This window comes from Cantharellus anzutake (assembly GCF_015039405.1).
Source record: "Cantharellus anzutake strain C23 chromosome Unknown EI90scaffold_5, whole genome shotgun sequence".
NCBI classification, from domain to species: Eukaryota; Fungi; Basidiomycota; class Agaricomycetes; order Cantharellales; family Hydnaceae; genus Cantharellus; species Cantharellus anzutake.
The window spans coordinates 1-16,833 of record NW_024066955.1 but is presented as its reverse complement, the minus strand read 5'-3'; the positions used below and the strand labels follow the sequence as shown (position 1 = coordinate 16,833).

Sequence of the window (16,833 nt, the reverse complement as noted above, 5' to 3'; positions counted from 1 at the left end):
GGATGACTTGGCTATGGTGAGAGCTTGCTTCTAGCGCTAAACCGCTATACATCAGGCGGGGGGCTTTTGGAGCCACTATACATCGTCTCGGAACTGGTGACGTCCAGCAAACCGCAACGCTAAGGCTGGTCACCTGCCTACCGCAACGCCCCTTTGTGGAACGCGCACATTGTGCACATGCGCGCACGTGCACCGAAATTTTTTGTTTATGTTCAATTTGCGTCCATGTTTTTTTTTAAACTACCTCATGCACGCATTTAGCATAGATTTTAATCCAAAAGACTCGGTCTCAAATACATCATGACAACACGGCCGCATAAAATTGTTGTTTGAACCGTTCACGGAGAAGGGAAAACTACACATCAGAACGTATCGAGATTCGAACCCACACCGGAGAACTTGGGAAAGGTATGTCAGTACAAGAATGCCCCAAGCTGCTAGATCTAATATGGTATTATGGGAACATTTAAGTCGCCGACATTCTATACTAAACCAATGGCTCTGAATGTTCTCGACGGTATACTACGCGGAAAGCTGGGTTAGAAGCGCAGACCAAGCGTCATCAACGCAACTTGAGCAGCCGGAACGAAAAGAATCCCCCAGGTTCCAGGGAAAATGGTGATGGCACCACCGGTTCGTGTTGATGATAAAGTGGGTGTGCTGCGACTGCTTGTACTACTCGTCGTGTATGCTTCAGAGAGAATCAAGTCTTTTAGTTTGGAAAAATCTGGAGAGCCCCAACCGGTCACAGGGTCCCAGCCTTGCGTCGCATTAAATCCTTCAGTGCCACACCCAAGGTTATTTCCCACTGTAATGTCATTGAAACCCTTGCCACCAAGATGGTACAGAAGCGGGTTGCTGAGTGTACTACGTCGGCAGACGTTCTCACCAAGTCAAAATCACTCACATAAATCCAAGAGACTTTCGGCCATTAGAAATTAGAACGTCGTTCAGTAAGGAAATCTGAGCGCGGCAGCATAGCAAGTATTAGGTTCGTGAATCTCGCTAACCGGTGGAGGCCTTACAATAGCAGCGAATGATGGTGCGGAGGCGCTGGTGCCTGAGATCTGGGCCGGAGCCCTTCCGACAATGACGGTATAGTAGACAGAGAGCGCTGAAACATCTGGAAATCCGCGCCCACTTGTGTTAAAAAGACCTTGAACACCATGGTATGAGAAAATGAATTAAGTGACTTGTACTAGTGGAAACGCACCTTTCTGCTCGGTGGCGTAGTTGGCGATGTAACCTGGTATTGCGACATCTTGATACGAGGGTCGGGGAAAATAGTTGCTGAACCCTCCACCGGAGAATGAAATCGCTGTTTCAGGATCACCCACGGTGCCACCCACGGAGGTCACACTGGAGTAAATTTAAGATATGACAGACTGTTCTGCCTTCAAGCTACACTCACTATGGACAAGTGGCAGGAAACGTTGGAGAGAACGCATTGACCGGAGTGAAACACGGTCCCGAACCTGTTGGGTCTATTCCCGTCCCAACCCCTGAATCGCCAGAGGAATGGATGATAGTAACGCCTCTGGCAGCCAGTCGAGCATATAGATTGCAAACGCTGTATGCGTAATCCTCAGGAACGAACCGTTCATCCTCACCTGAAAATGCGTGTCATACACAACAGTCCCACAGGTTGACGAGTCGACGAGAAGGTGCAGGTGGAAACGCACCATAACTGGTTGAAAGTACGGTAGGAAGCTCTCCGTCACTCTTCGATAATAAATAATTTAGGAAAACATCATACCTATATGATAGTGAGATTGTCGGTCAAGGGGGTTCCTGATGCACTTACGGCTCATTGGTATTCGACACGTTTTCTGGGGTGTGCAGACCTCGGCCATGAGTAGAGTAAAATACTAGCATGTTAACCAAGCAATGAGGATGAAGTAGATCATGGGTGACTCTGCAGTCAGCTCACTATTACGTATTGGGAACTGCGTGTGCCGTTCTTTAGGGTAAGAAAGTAGGTTGTCTGGGAGGCAGTGTGACTGGGACTTACCGAAAGGCCTCCAGCATACTGGACGTCCAAGTTCTAGGCGATCAATTCAGCATAGCTCGAACAAGTCAACTTGGAGTTCAGGGGGTAAGTTTACCGCTTCACTTCCAGCAAGGGACACATTTTGAGGATTAATCCCGCCTAATTAGATATTTAGAGATAGAGCAGAACAACTCCACGCATCACCCTACCTTTTACCAACTCTACTTTCAAAGTTGAAACGTTCGCAGCAGCTGGCAAATATGTTTCATAAAATAATTTAAGGTCGCCGAGGTTTGCATACTGCTCCAGATAGCTTGTTGTTTCATGAAGAGTAAGAATAGCGTGTTTGAAACGACTTGTCAACTTACCCAGTAATGCCAATAACATTATTAGACAGATTTTTAGGGGCGTAATCTCCAATATTATACTGAGTTTTGATGGTGTCCAGCGTAACAGGAATTGGCTCCGCCGCTATGGTCACTGGAAATTTCGGAGGGATCGCTCCGAAGTGGGGGCGGACAGTGCTTCTATATGGCTTAATATTACCAAAGTAGTTTGTGGGTTGTACGGAAACGACATGATGGAGAAGATCCTCCGGAAGCTGGTAAGACGGTGTCCTCATAACTTTTCGACCCGATGACTGGTGTTCGTATACAAAGTATTTGGTCCCCAATAACCGCTCGGCTTCTGAGATGGTGACAAGGATGGAAAACCAATCCTTCGCGTCGGAAGCCCATCGAATAGATCCCAAATCTACATCATACCGCCTCAAGTAGTCCATCACGCCAGAAATAGATTCTGAACGGGGGGAAACTAGCACGTTCACATCGTGTTTTGACAGGCGTCCCTGGCGAGTCCACCTAGGATTCCTTGGATCGCTGTTTTCATAAAGCCGCCGTTCAAGCTCATCAAACCTTCCCGGACGCAGCGAGAAGGCCAGCTCAAAACGATGTTCAGGGGGAGCGACGTAAAGCAATCTCCAGCCCGGAGGAACCGCGATTGAACTTTTGAATACGAAGTTGCTCGATAGTGCAGAAGCCGCAGCGATACAAAGGAACGGAAGCCACAGGAGTATAAGCATCGACCAGGATGCTCGTTGAGACTGCGTACGCCGCTGGAGGTTGCGGTGGAGGCCTGGTTGCGATACACAAGAGAGCCAAGAGCAAACAATATACAACATCACTGAATAAGGGTCCCAATTTCAAATGGTTGAGGTGTATAATCAATACAGATTCGATGGTTTCGTTCGTCCACTGGTTCACGGCGCCCAGCACTCATAGAGTTACATCGTCGCTGCCTAATCCTAACAGCTGTCATTCTTTGTTTAGCCTTTCACTTTTCCTCCGACTATCGGCCCAGCACAATCGATTAGGGATGACGGTATCCCCGCTGAGATTTTACACAACCCACTTGCAACAACAAAGTTATTGGGATTTGAGCGTTGAGCTTGCCTGCGCCCACTTTAGAGTTCAGTCACAACGTTTCCTGTCGGCGGGAAACGAGAAACGACACCTCGCCCCCCATTGACCCAAAGAACTCAATGAGATCACCGGAAAATTCTCCTGGCGAGAGTTGTGTCGTGAAGTGGCTGCCCTGTCGAGTGACAAGTCGTGAGAGGGAGGGATGGTTCATGTCCACCGTCAGTCCGCTGGGCGAGGCCTCATACCTCTTTGTGGTAGCGAATAAAGGTGAGATTCCGTGGTTTTAACAGTTGCCTGTATGGGTGTCATTTTTGTGAACAGAAATGGGGGAATCCAATTGCTCGGTTCCCTTTGTGGGTTCGTCTCGGCCATACTGGCAGTACCCACCAGACTGGAAATAACTGTAACAGAGGGGTTTACGGACGTAGAGTGACTTATCATCGGTTACGCCACCGGGAAGAACTGAATGCCATTTGAATGTTTCTTAGTCTCGCCCACGAATAATATTGACAATGATGGCGGGAAAAAAATAAGCTCGTACCTCATAAATATGTAGTTGCATAAGTTTGGGTGAACCAATATAGCGTGAGAGCTGTCAGAATCATATCAAGTGGCAATAGAAAATATCCCAGGATGAAGGTACTAGTGAATCGGGAGGCGAATTGTTTTCTCTCGAGACTCGGAGGACGGAGGGTTGCCAGAGGGCTTTATCCCACTGCCAGGAACGTGCGTTGGAGGTTTCGAGGCTCTTACTTGTACATGTCCTAGATCGAATGAAGTCATTGACGCGCCAACCAAGGCGTTTGGCTTATCGATAGAGCAATCGGCATTCATGAGGATATTGCAGGTGTCGACCAGCAGCACAGCACATCCTCGCGAACGTGTGTACACGTCGGGTTCGTTCTGCGTTGAGGATCCCTCATTATTTAGGCCATCTTGCACCGACCTCTCACCGCCCAATCTCACTAAGGCATGGCTCCATCGCAAAAGGCACCATATCAGTCTTCCGGATCAGCGTAACGGCTGTTGAAACAGACGTCCTCGAGACTCACAACACAATCCAATGCAGAGAATGGCCTAAGAATGACCAAACCAAGAAGCGCTGGACACCACCAGGCCCGGAGGAACGAGGGGGAAAAGACCCACCCGATTCTTGAGCACCCTCGATCTTTGCACATTGCCTCTCGATACCAAATAGCTCTTCTGCAAAGAATTGGACGGCCTTACAGCATATCAATCTCACTGCATAACTGGCACAAACTACGAATACAGGATGGCGAGATTGGGTGAAGCGATGGATCAGTCTGCCAGGCAATGATGGTTTGTTGGAGGTAGGTGCCGGTTTGTGTTTAACCAGGGGTATCTCAGTAAATGCTAATGCGAAGCGAGCACACGATCGTAGATCGAGTTCCATTTCACCTTCATCCCCTTCCCCCAAGGAAAATGCGACACAAATTTCAGAAGCAGCGCCATTTTAAATGGTGATAGATGTCCAAAACAGGGGCCACCCTCAAGCCAAGGTTCGGAATACAAAAATCTTAGGCCTCAGGGAGGCCACTGTACCGTCCGTTCGGATTTCGGGGTGCATGCGGCCCAGCCCAAGGTTCTTCATACGAAGCAGGTTGCGTATTCCCGGCTATGGTCGTAGGCTGCGAGAGACCCTGCGGATAGCCAGCGGGATCCCCGCCTGAACTTGATCTTTTGAAAACTAACATAGCGAGAACTGCAACCAGGGCAAGGCCAACCACACCTCCGACTACTCCTCCTACAATGGCGCCAGTATTTGAACTTCTGCCTCCACCGCCCCCATTGTTGGTGGCAGTCGTGGTAACAATAGTTGGGTATGTGTCAGTGGACGCAGAAGTCGTGACGGTGGAAACTGTGAAGCTCGTGCTGGATGTCGTGCCAGTGGACGAAAACACCTGAGAACTCTCGGGTTTATCTACCGGGACCGCAGGAAATCACCACGAGCATCGCAAAACCATCAACCGGTGCAAACGTACCACCAACGCCTTGTGCAGCATCAATGTTGAAGCTAGAGAAAATAAGTCGTCAGCATGAGTCTTAATTAGGGGGGGGGGGGGAGGGGGGGGAACTGACATTTCATTGTAGATAGAGGGCTTAATGTATGCCCAGTTGGGCACGAGAGTGCCGGGAGGAATCAATGATGGCCGATATTCGCCTTCCACGATCGCAATGCTGCTACAGTTAGCTCCCCAGTTAGGATACCTGGATTGTGCATTAGAGAGGGGGGCATATGTCAGTTAACAGTCAGCACACGTTATGTATGTCCGATTCTGACACGCAGCGCACGCCGACATAAGTTGGTACACTACAGAACTGCAGTCGCCTATTGAATGTGGCTCTAAGTTTTGAAAACACAGTGAAATTGTTGCCTGGGCAGAAGACATACACAAGTTTGGCTCATAGCTCGTGTTTAGTTTTGGACCTTTGTGTTTTGGTGAGCGCGCGTAGTGTAAATCGCATTATGCCCTTACCAACGTAGTGGTAGCCGTCGGGAAGTGCATCCACAAACCATCCTAGTATTGTCAAGAGTCAGTCATTGGTAGGGCCGGGTTTGTGGTGCAGCAAGAGAGATAAACGCAGTGAATCAGGAAGCGTAGCCAAGAGTTCGAGGGCGTGATTGGACAATACGGTTCAAGCCGTGTATAGAGAGTGGGACCGTACGTCAACAGTAGTGACATACCCTAAGCTGGTCGGTGCCAAAGTGGCTTCTATCGTAATTCCCTGAAGGATGCCGTTCCCTGCTTATGACTCTTCCTCCAGAACAGGACTGAGTGACAATATTAATACCCAATAGGAACAGTATACGATCAAGAGAAGAGAAGGAATAATAAAAGCGAGTTGCATGGCGTTATATTTGCAGGGTTTGGCCAAAAACTCACATGTGGACACCTGTCTAGGCTCCCTGAAACCTCCGAGTTCTCAGTTATCAACTGGAACCTCCACTGGAACTCTTAAGTACAAGAGAAAGAGATGCATAGACAGACACTAGATCTGGCGCTACAGTGGCTCACAAGCATCATTTCTTATCGCACTCTCAGACCTGCATTCTCCTGGCATTGTTGACACTGCGTATGGCCGGGTTCGGTCAAATAACTGACATGCGTGCGGGCGTCAATTAGAACGCCTGCTGAGAGAAGGAGGTGATTGACGGATGCTATGTCTGGCACTAGCTTGCCCGCATTGCACTCCCTCGAATCTGCGCTCGCCTTGGTATTTGCTGCAGTGCTTATGTGTTGGCATTACATATTTGCAGCATTTGGCCAAAAACTCACATGTGGACGCCTATCTTAGCTGCCTGAAACCCCCGATAACTCAGTTATCAACTGGAACCTCCACTGGAACTCTATGTGGTAAAGAAAGAGAACATAGACAGACGCTGGATCGGCACCACCGTTGCTCGCTGGCATCGCTTTCCACTGTGTTTTCTTAAACCCTCACACCAGTGTACATACGCAATCGGTGAAACACTCACTTGCGGACGTCTTTGTTGATACCTAGAACTAGTCAGATCATGAGGAGCAGGCGATCCGAGAAATAATGAAGCGATACTGATTTGAGCAGCGATCTTTATATGTCTGATGATCCGGGGTTTAGGCAAGTCTATCATGGTTGTTATCATTCTCTAACACATCGTTGACGGTTACGGATGGTCTGAAGTTATTAGGAAGGTAGGAAGGGTGTCGAAGTGGCAAAAAGTTCGTCTCATTCAGAGCGATGGAAAACAAGAAATTTCGAGTGACAACCTCAATACTCCATTGGAATAGTATAGAAACAAGAGAAGAGAAGAAAGTGAGTTGCATATCATTATATTTGCACCGTTTGGCCAAAAACCCACATGTGGACACCTGTCTGGGCTACCTGAAACCTCCGAGTTCTTTGTTATCAACTGGAACCTCCACTGGAACTCTATGTGTAAGAGAAAGGGATGATAGACGGAGTCTAAGTAAGCACTACTGTTGGCTCGCTAGCATCGCTTTTCATTGTGTTTTCTTGAATCCTCACACCTAGCATCATTAGTACGGAATCGGTGAAACACACACATGTGGACGTCTCTTTTGGAACTTAAAACTAGTCAGATCTCGAGGAACCGGCGAGTTGCTCCAAGGGTACTCCAGAACAAGGGAAGGAAAGCAAAGGTATGGCGATCCAAGCTCTACTGATTAGTTTGAAGCAGCGATCTTACGTCTGAAGATCTGGCCTGAATTTTGGGTTTAGGCAAGTCTATCATAGTTATTCTCTAGTACATAACTGACCCGAGGTTACAGATAGTCCGGAGCTACTAGGAAGGACGCTGAAGCGACGAAAAGCCCACATGTGGACGTCTCGTTCAGAGCCATGCAATACAAGAAATCCCGAGCGACAATCTTAACACTCGATAGGAACAGTATGAATGCAAGAGAAGAGAAGGAATTGATGAAAGTGAGTGGCAAGGTCACTGACGGTCTGTATCTTCATCTTATTAAGGGGCAGGCTGCAAGCCTATCACAGCTGCAGTTTTATAGATCTAGCCAGGCCAGCGAGCACGAAATGAGACCGGATTCGAGGTAAGTTGCTAAGTTCTTGATCTCCTGGGAGGATGTCCACCTTGTCGTGGTCCAGGAGCTGCCTGATGAAGACTTCAGGACTGTGACTTGTCATGGTTCAGCAGTTGAGGGCTCCAAGAGGCATCCATTGCTCGATCTAGTGTGGTAGTTGCTTAATCTAGGGCGATAGTTGCTTGTTGTTTCCGGGGCAGAGACTTCTTAAGAGTCCCCACTTGTCACAGTTCAGTCGAACCCGACAGTGGCTCTGGGGTCACAGCTCCGAGGGGAGGGGCGGGGGGATGTTTATGTATCGCGTTCACAGCAAAGACCTCCTTAGAGTCCCCACTTGTTGCGGTTCAGTCGATCCCGACAGTGGCTCTGGGGCCGAAGCTTCACAGGGATACAATCTCTTTAGAGTCCCCACTTGTTGCGGTTCAGTTGAACCCAACAGTGGCTCTGGGATCCGAAACTCCAACGCGACTTAGGGCGAAGACTTCTTAAAGAGTCCCCACTTGCTGTGGTTCAGTTGGACCCGGCAGTGGCTCTGGGGTCGAAGCTCTAAGAGGGGGAGTGGGGGTGGGGGTGGGGGTATATCGCGTCCACAGCAAAAGCCTCTTAAGAGTCCCCACTTGTTGCGGTTCAGTCGATCCCGACAGTGGCTCTGGGGTCGAAGCTTCACGGGGATACGATCTCTTTAGAGTCCCCACTTGTTGCGATTCATTGGAATAATCCGACAGTGGCTCTGGGATCCGAAGCTCCAACGCGAGTTAGGGTGAAAGACTTCTTAAAGAGTCCCCACTTGCTGCGGTTCAGTTGAACCCGGCAGTGGCTCTGGGGTCGGAGCTCTAAGAGAGAGGGGGGGAGGGGATGTATGGCGTCCACAGCAAAAGCCTCCTAAGAGTCTCCACATGTTGCGGTTCAGTCGATCCCGACAGTGGCTCTGGGGCCAACGCTTCACGGGGATACGATCTCTTTAGAGTCCCCACTTGTTGCGATTCATTGGAATAATCCGACAGTGGCTCTGGGATCCGAAACTCCAACGCGCCTTAGGGTGAAAGACTTCTTAAAGAGTCTCCACTTGCTGCGGTTCAGTTGAACCCGGCAGTGGCTCTGTGGTCAAAGCTCTAAGAGGGGGGAAGGGGGAGAGGGGGAGAGGGGGTTAGTTGCTTGCTTAATCTATGGTGGTCGTTTGTTGGTGACGTCCCCCTGGGAGGATGTCCACCTTGTCGTGGTCCAGGGGCTACCTGATGAAGACTTCAGGGCTGTGACTTGTCATAGTTCGGCAGTCGAGGGTTCCAAGAGGCATCCAATCCTAGTCTTCGTGATAGTTATTTATGGAGATGGTAACGACGGGAGAGTTTTCTTCTATGTTGCTAGGACTCAAGGAGCAAAAATGAGACATAGACGTTGAGTGCGGCATAGGGTTAGCCCGATAGAACAATTGTTGGGGCTGTTTCACAAAATCCATCCTGATACCAATTGACATTGGCGGCGCTCATTTTATACACATACCACCTCGAAAGAGGCCCCTGTCGAGCACAAGCATTCTGCCAACGAGAGTACAGTGAGACAAAGCTAGCCAGTGTCGTTTAGAGTACCAAAGTACAATATCCTCTTGGCGTCTCAGCGATATTTGAGTTAACCGGTAGAAGCTAGGCTAGCCGCAGGCATTGTTAAGAAATCATCGACAGATCGATCGATCGATTCAAAAGGTTACATGCTAACCAACTGCATGCGCATTCAGTGGAACCAGCTAACTTAAAAGGTCTACGCTTGTAGCTAGAATGAGCTGGGTCATACAGATCGATACGTAAGAGGTACTCTCAAACACGGAGATGCCACAGCAAGGTATTAAGGGAGCCTCACCTCCTACATCCTACGAACAAATAAATACCTAGAATATTCCAAATCTCGGCGCAGTTGCCCATGGACATAGAAGGCAGAGCAATTCTTCATGCCTGCCAGGCGCATCAGTGCAAGAAAACGGAAAACCAGAGCGGAGGGATGACGGAGTCGGCTGGTGACCCCGGGTGGTAGGTGTACAAGGGGCCGATTGGTATGAGAGGCCGGCAGCATTCGCGGCTTCTGTGCTTTTCTGTGCTTACTTTTCAGCACCCGTGCGGTGTTGTTGAACAAACGAGCCACAGAAAAGTTTTTGGTAAGTAAAAACGTTGAGGCCCTTTACACACGCAGCTGGAGGATATAAAGTGGCGCTGGAGTGTAGGATATTAATGATGTCGAACGACTTGTGGCCGTGGGAATAAATTAAATAAATTCGTGTCACATAACCTGGCTTTTCCTCTTCTCGCCAGATGCTCTAAGCTCTTTGGAGTATAGTGAACGCTTCCCGAGCACGCAGACATCATGCAGGAAAGTTGAAAGGAGAGGATATTTACGTAATTTTTGAGACGCACGGGCGAGTGGCGAAACATATCTAAGGAACAAATTCAGGACTGGGCAGTTCAAGTTCTAAACCTAATCCACCTACCAGTCCCTCCAAATATTCCAACACCCAACCTCGCCGTGCCGACACTCTTTTTCTGACACTCTGAGTCCTTCGCTTTTGAGCTGGAGAGTCGAGGCGAACGTGTGATGCATTGGTCTCAGCTCAGCCCCGCCCTCGTACCGTCTGTCCAAGATGATCTTGTTGGAATCGGTTGAGTCTCGCGTGCATGACGGAGACCATAGAGGCTGGTCACTGGTTGCCTATGGCAGAGAAGAATTAAGCGTATCACATATTGTGTGCTATATACATTATGCAGTCTACATTAGCTTTATATCTAGATCACTCCGCATTGGCACATCATCAGCGATCCCTCTTGATTCCTCATCCGCTTTGTGGCGTTCGAACTGTATAGGAGTTGCACCTCCCTCTTGCGGGGAAGTCACTTTGCTTCCCTTCAAAGATGTTCCTCAGAGACATCCGTCCGGCTATTCTTCCCCGCCCACAATGTGGATTTAAGGATCGCATCTGGCCTCTTTGCAATGCGCCCGTGTCCCCCGTTTTCAGTCCTCGAGCAGTTGAGCGGAAGGTGTCTCGGAATGGTTCCCTCGTTGACATTGCTCGTTTCTGCTCTCCCCTTATTGAGTTGGGTGTGCGCCGCACTTCCAGCACCCCATTTTGTCGACAAGAGCTCGATCCGACTGCCTCGGGGATGGACCCACCATGGCATTCCTCGCCTCGCACTCCCATCACTCTCCGTTTTGGGCTCACCCAGCCTTACTTTCACCAAATTGAATTCGCATTGCTTGAAATAAGCGATCCATCTAGCCCCCGATGGACTGAGCACTTGAGCAAAGAAGAGGTCGAAGAGTTCTCCGCTCCTCAGAAAGTATCATCCTGCTCGAATCTTTCCTTGTCTCGCACGGCATCGATATCACAGGCGACGCACTCCAACGAACACCCGCAAGTGATTGGATCTCACTCAAGACCAACATTGAAATCGCAGAGAAACTTCTCGACACAACCTATTCAATATATGCGAACCACGAGACCAGACTCACTACGATTCGTACAACGTCATATAGTCTTCCTGCTCACCTGCACGACCATATCGACGTCGTTCAGCCTACGAACTACTCCCCTTCTGGTCGACCTCTTGTCGTCTCTGATAGTTGATGATGGCGCCTTCAACCAGCAAAGCGCTCCCGCCCCAGTACCATCACCACAACCAAACATGTCACTCCCAGAGCTTAAAACGCTCTATCGCACCGATGCGTACAAGGCTAAAGGAACGCGAAGTTCAATCGGTATCACCAGGTAGGTATCATCACATCTTAATTGTTTCGCTCTCGGAATTCCCATCAACTGTTTAAACTAAAATGTGATGTTTTCTCATTTTAGGTACCTCGAGCAATATGCGAACCTTGCTGACCTCAAACAGTTTTATTCCATTTTCCATCCTCCAGCGCTGAAGAGTACCCTCCATGTGGGGCTTATCAACGGTAAAGTTCATCGTTGTGGCATTTCGTTATCATTGATGCATTTTTTTCTCTCTCTCTTGTTTGTCGTTGTTACATAGGAGCAATCAACTCTCAGAACATTTCCGAGGCTGGCATCGAGGCTGTAAGTTCCTTTGAATCTCGATTCTTCCATTCCCACTTTCTCCGCTTTTCTTGTTTCTCTTCCTTTTCACGTATAGAATTTGAACACTAACCCCTTGGTCTTTTGGTGTTCCTTTTAATTTGGATGTCCAATTCGCGGGAGGGATCTCGGTGAGCTACCTCACCTCTGCGCAATGGGGATTCCGGGCTACTCAATCACCCCTTGAAATCTGTTTTGATGGCAGTACCCTGTCAAGCAAAGTACGTGCAGCTTAAATCAGTACCATTTTAACTATTGTAACACCATTTCTTCTTAATTCGTATTCTACAGTACATATGGTCGCGGCCAAATACGAACCGGAGCATCAGCTATGAGGATAACGGCAATGAACCGTGAGCGGATGCCAAACCCGTATTCATATGAATCAACTAAAATTATCACAATCCACAGCTACGACGTTTTTCTCACTTACCTCCTCAGGAAGAAAACGAAGGATCTTCCTCAAGTGTTGACTACCAGTTATGGTGAGTCTCTGCATCCTATTTTCCCTGAACCCAAAAATTTCACTCTAACACTCATGTGGGGACCGCGGAATTTTCGAAATTATATGAAGGTGAGGATGAGGATACAGTTCCGATCAACTACGCCCGATGTGTGTGCAAGCTTTACGCTGCACTGGGGACGCAGGGTGTTAGCGCACTGCATGCCTCGGGCGATGGAGGTGTAGGCTGCGTGGGGGAAACAGGAGCTTGTTTCACCCCCAATAGGTTCGTGCCTATCTTCCCTGGTGGGTGCCCATAGTGAGTTTTCTATGTATTTTCCATATATCTGTGCTGAACATTAAGTCGTGCTGCTTGAAGCGTCACGACTGTCGGGGCGACGTACCAAATTCCCGAAACAACAGTTCGCTTCTCCGGAGGGGGGTTTAGTGATTACTTCCCCCGCCCATGTACCAACACCGTGCAATACCGAGATACCTTAAAACACTCGGAAGCAGATTGTTCAACAAGAATGGGAGAGCCTATCCTGATGTTGCGGCTCAGTGAGTTTCTTTTTGCGTCTGGTTCCCTTCATCCTCGAGGGATCGCTTGATCTGATGGGTTCTCACTCATCCTCTGTGCAGGGGCTATCGGTATTTCATCGTGTATCAATGGAAAGTCATACGTGTCTCGGGTACGAGCGCTTCGACACCTACTTTCGCTGCGATAGTGAGTTCCATTTCCTTTTTTATTCTCTCCTCGCAGGCCTAAGCAACGAGGTATACTTGCGTCTTAGATCGCGCTCTCAAACGATGCTCTACTCTCCAAAGGTCATGGACCTCTCGGATTTCTGTACGTTTGTTTGTTTCTCCCTTCCTCAGGCACCCGCTCACCGAAGCGCTATGCTCAACACGGGCAGCAACCCATGGATTTACTCTCTCAAACCGGGAGTCCTGAACGACATCACTACGGGTAGCAACCCAGGTTGTGGAACGACAGGGTTCAATGCGACGAGAGGTTGGAACCCTGCAACTGGATTTGGAACGCCTGATTTGCCGAGACTTCTTAAGGCACTCAAGCTTTGACCATTGGGTGTTTGTTCTTCTCGTTCGTTGTTGGCCAATCGTTCTTGTCATTGTGGCGAGCACACGGATAAAATATTGATCTGATCTTGAATGCGCTGCAGTATTCCCATCGGGTTATTGTCAGTCTGCCCTTCCCTTTTCTGGTATTCCCGATACCAGTGTTAATTCGTTCTTTTTCTCAGTTTCAAAGTTGGGTTATGCTTGAGGCTGAGTCCTGCTCTGTTTTGCTGGACTTTAAATGTGGCATTTTATTCCGTAATATTTAGATGCGATAATAAGCTAAAACTCACTTCTCGGTATTGGCACTATTATTGGTCAGTGCAGCGCACTATTGGATGGCGGGGGAAGCGGAGGCAAAGCGGCTGGCACATCTAGGGTGTAGGGTATGTGGTACTGTATAGGGGAGCTTGGCTTCACCAGCTGTAATGTATGGAGTATGTTGAGATTTTATTCTTCTATCAATGCGTTGGGAAGTAGTCGAAGTAGTGTACAAGTAGCGGCTAATCTTATTCAGCGATGGGTGGTCATGCACACCCAGCGGTGACCAGAGCACGATCGAATACGCATCAAGGCCACAACCGAGTGGCACAGTGTTGGCCCACAAGCGGCACTGGAACAACCCCACCGAATGGGTCGAGGCCTCGTGGGATGCTTGCAGCGCGCAGGTACAGTGGAGCCTTTCAAGGCGCTGTCCAGAGACCAAAAGGAAAGGGGAATATATTGGGTTGCGGAAAACGACTTCAACGATAGCTAGGAATGTAAGCCTTTTTATACTGTCCGAATAGCTTTGGCGCACAGCTGACACCCACATCCTAAAAGCTTAAATAAAAGCCGATCGCACCTCTACGATGAGGGATGGGACGACCGTGATGAGACGCTAGGGATGCCAGCCTGCGCTGAAATCGCGTGGCACAGCGGCGCTATATTAGTTGAGATTATTGTTGTATCGATGGGTTGGGAAGTACGTAGTCGAAGTACTTGTGGGGGCCAATTTATTCGCCGAGGGTAATCACCCCGACTCGTGGTGACCGGAGCACGATCGAATATGACGCGGCACAACAAGTAGAACAAGTATTGGTTCCACAAGCGCCACGAAAACAGCTTCACCGCCAACTTGAATGGGTCGAGGCGACATGGGATGGTCGCGACACGCGTACAGTGGGGCCCTGGAGCTTTCAGGGCGCAGTCTAGAGAGCGGCGCTTGATCAAAAGGAAAGGGAAGTTGAGGTTGGGTTCCAGAAAACGATAGCTGAAAAATGACAAGCTTTGACGCACAGCCGACACCCACTCGCCTGCATCCTAAGAGCTCAATTAAAAGCTAATCGCTCTCCTTGAGGAACGGGATGACCGTCGTGAAATGTCGTGAGACCACAGCGGCGCTTACCGTGGGCCCTCGGTACGAAGCGATCGCTGCAACTCGTGCCTGATTACGACTTACATATGAGGTCCTATAAGTCAGCAAGCAGGGGTCATACTAATTCTCTCGCTGTCATAACCAGTCTGGGTCATGCCAACGCGCATGCTAGAATTCGCGGTTGACATCGGATTAGACTAAATGCTAGGCAGAATCCAGCCTCTACTAAAATAAATGCATATATCATATCCTTCCATAATCAGGCGGAGGCCCCGTGGCTCTGAGTATCAGGGGCTCACACGTGTATTGCGCACTCTCCGTTCACTTGTCCGCTATCGACCATGTCATTGCAGCAAAAGGCTGAGGTCCTCAGGCAAAAGATCGATGATCTCCTCGTAGCGGGTGGTGCCATAGCAGTCCCAATCCTCCGGGTTGTCAATAATACGGCTGATTGGTGTCCCCCGCTAAAAATGGCGACTGGCGGTGCACTCTCCATCCTCGACGAGGTTCAGGTTAGCAATGGTTTGTGACCGGCCTTGAATGCAAGCTCACACTTGAAGTTTGCGCCACGTACTTAGAAGTTCAAGGACAACAAGAAGGAATGGGCTGGTTTTGGTCAACATGTAGTCGACACTGTGACCGAGGTGATTTTAGCCATAAAATCCTATGATCCATCAGCAGAAGAGGCAAAGCCGTGGGTGGAGAGTATCACGAAGCTTGATGAGTAAGTTGTATTTATTTTTTGGTTGTCCCCGACACCGTTGCTTACATCAAGTCCTAGCGCGCTACGGAAGATCAAGTCCGACATCGATCGAAGACTGAAAAAATTGGAGAAACGACCGGCTTTCATGAATGCATTGTCCTACTTGAGAGACCCAGGAAAGATCGATGACCTAAAGAAAGATTTTGACAAAGCATTGACATCGTTTCAGGTAGGTTTTCTCACAGTATCGTTCCATAATCATTCTGATTTTCGGCCGATGCAGCTTAGGGCGAACCTAATAGGCGGCGCCAAATTAGCGGCCATAGAACGTCGTCTACAGGATGACAAAATCTTGGATAGTCTCCAATTCCCTCATATCGCCCACGATGATTCGACTCAGGCATGCCTAGAAGGCACTAGGGTGGATCTCACTGAGCATATTATGACATGGTGCCGCAACACTGGAGAGAGTGAGAACCGGTTAATGCTACTGACAGCTGTGGCGGGTGCCGGCAAGACTTCGATTGCACTCACGATAGCAGAACGATGTGCGAGTGAAGAGGACGTTACCTTATTGTTGCACTTCTTCTTTAAAGCGGGCGAACGGTCACGGCCCGATTCTCTATTCAGCGGCATAGCTCGGGTTCTGGCAGAACATGACCCGGTTTACTGCACTTGCATTATCTCTGCTCTTCGAAAAGACTCTTCCCTCTCAACAGCTCCACTTGCGAAGCAATTCAGGGATTTGGTGGCTTCGCCTCTCCTCCACAAACCTCCACCTCCCAGCCATCCTATGGTGGTCATCATCGATGCTTTAGACGAGTGTGACAAAGAAGCGTTTGAGCCCCTTGCCGAAATACTTGGGGAGGAAGTGCCCAAGCTACCATCTTCCATTAAATTCTTTATCACATCGAGACAATTTGATCTCGTGAATCGCTTCCTCTCCCCCAATTACCCTATTGATCGTCTCACTATTGATCTTTCGGATGAGACAAACATGCAGGACTGCGCTGCATACATACGTTCTCAGCTTCAAAAGCTGAGGAAAGTACATCCGGATTTACGCCATAATCTTCAGGACGAAGATAAATCGGTACAGGAGATCTCGGAACGTGCAAATGGCTTGTTTATCTGGATCAGCACCATCTTTCGCTACATGAAGACGACCAGCGAGGATCCTATGGTGACACTAAAGAGCCTGCTTGA

The 16,833-nt window shown here is 49.0% G+C and overlaps 7 protein-coding genes across 7 annotated transcripts; 5 read left to right on the top strand and 2 right to left on the bottom strand.

The window, feature by feature from the left end:
* Positions 1-539: 539 nt before the first annotated feature.
* EI90DRAFT_3116816 (tripeptidyl peptidase A) lies at positions 540-3,071 on the bottom strand (the record flags this gene model as incomplete). Its single annotated transcript, XM_039062926.1, has 12 exons — positions 540-858; positions 908-963; positions 1,026-1,156; positions 1,214-1,359; positions 1,412-1,610; positions 1,683-1,756; positions 1,805-1,868; positions 1,931-1,946; positions 2,012-2,044; positions 2,106-2,149; positions 2,200-2,303; positions 2,359-3,071. The coding sequence occupies 12 exons, from the start codon at positions 3,069-3,071 to the stop codon at positions 540-542; spliced, it is 1,899 nt and encodes a 632-aa protein (XP_038921621.1).
* A 1,566-nt stretch (positions 3,072-4,637) lies between these two features.
* On the bottom strand, positions 4,638-5,949 carry EI90DRAFT_3034883 (uncharacterized protein; the record flags this gene model as incomplete). The annotated part of the gene is made up of 6 exons (XM_039058567.1): positions 4,638-5,353; positions 5,415-5,446; positions 5,512-5,640; positions 5,692-5,761; positions 5,825-5,860; positions 5,910-5,949. Coding segments are annotated over 6 exons (711 nt in total), but the record flags the coding sequence as incomplete, so codon positions are not given.
* Positions 5,950-7,478: 1,529 nt separating this feature from the next.
* Positions 7,479-8,490, top strand: EI90DRAFT_3285719 (uncharacterized protein; the record flags this gene model as incomplete). Its single annotated transcript, XM_039066984.1, has 4 exons — positions 7,479-7,574; positions 7,708-7,857; positions 7,903-7,982; positions 8,174-8,490. 4 exons carry the CDS (start codon positions 7,479-7,481, stop codon positions 8,460-8,462), a joined length of 615 nt encoding a protein of 204 aa, XP_038921619.1. The 3' UTR covers positions 8,463-8,490.
* Positions 8,491-10,958: 2,468 nt separating this feature from the next.
* On the top strand, positions 10,959-12,669 carry EI90DRAFT_3034861 (Pro-kumamolisin, activation domain-containing protein). The gene is made up of 7 exons (XM_039058566.1): positions 10,959-11,054; positions 11,096-11,274; positions 11,295-11,551; positions 11,577-11,721; positions 11,806-11,911; positions 12,251-12,256; positions 12,337-12,669. Exons 1-7 carry the CDS (start codon positions 11,004-11,006, stop codon positions 12,400-12,402), a joined length of 810 nt encoding a protein of 269 aa, XP_038921618.1. The 5' UTR covers positions 10,959-11,003; the 3' UTR covers positions 12,403-12,669.
* Positions 12,358-13,989, top strand: EI90DRAFT_3034846 (peptidase S8/S53 domain-containing protein; the record flags this gene model as incomplete). The annotated part of the gene is made up of 8 exons (XM_039058565.1): positions 12,358-12,398; positions 12,754-12,806; positions 12,867-12,929; positions 12,980-13,048; positions 13,130-13,214; positions 13,282-13,337; positions 13,405-13,591; positions 13,851-13,989. Coding segments are annotated over 6 exons (492 nt in total), but the record flags the coding sequence as incomplete, so codon positions are not given.
* A 97-nt stretch (positions 13,990-14,086) lies between these two features.
* EI90DRAFT_3034837 (uncharacterized protein) lies at positions 14,087-14,933 on the top strand (the record flags this gene model as incomplete). Its single annotated transcript, XM_039058564.1, has 4 exons — positions 14,087-14,235; positions 14,256-14,345; positions 14,390-14,575; positions 14,605-14,933. 4 exons carry the CDS (start codon positions 14,087-14,089, stop codon positions 14,759-14,761), a joined length of 582 nt encoding a protein of 193 aa, XP_038921616.1. The 3' UTR covers positions 14,762-14,933.
* A 971-nt stretch (positions 14,934-15,904) lies between these two features.
* EI90DRAFT_2906472 (uncharacterized protein) lies at positions 15,905-16,771 on the top strand (the record flags this gene model as incomplete). Its single annotated transcript, XM_039054249.1, has 1 exon — positions 15,905-16,771. A coding segment is annotated over one exon (867 nt), but the record flags the coding sequence as incomplete, so codon positions are not given.
* Between the last annotated feature and the right edge of the window lie 62 nt (positions 16,772-16,833).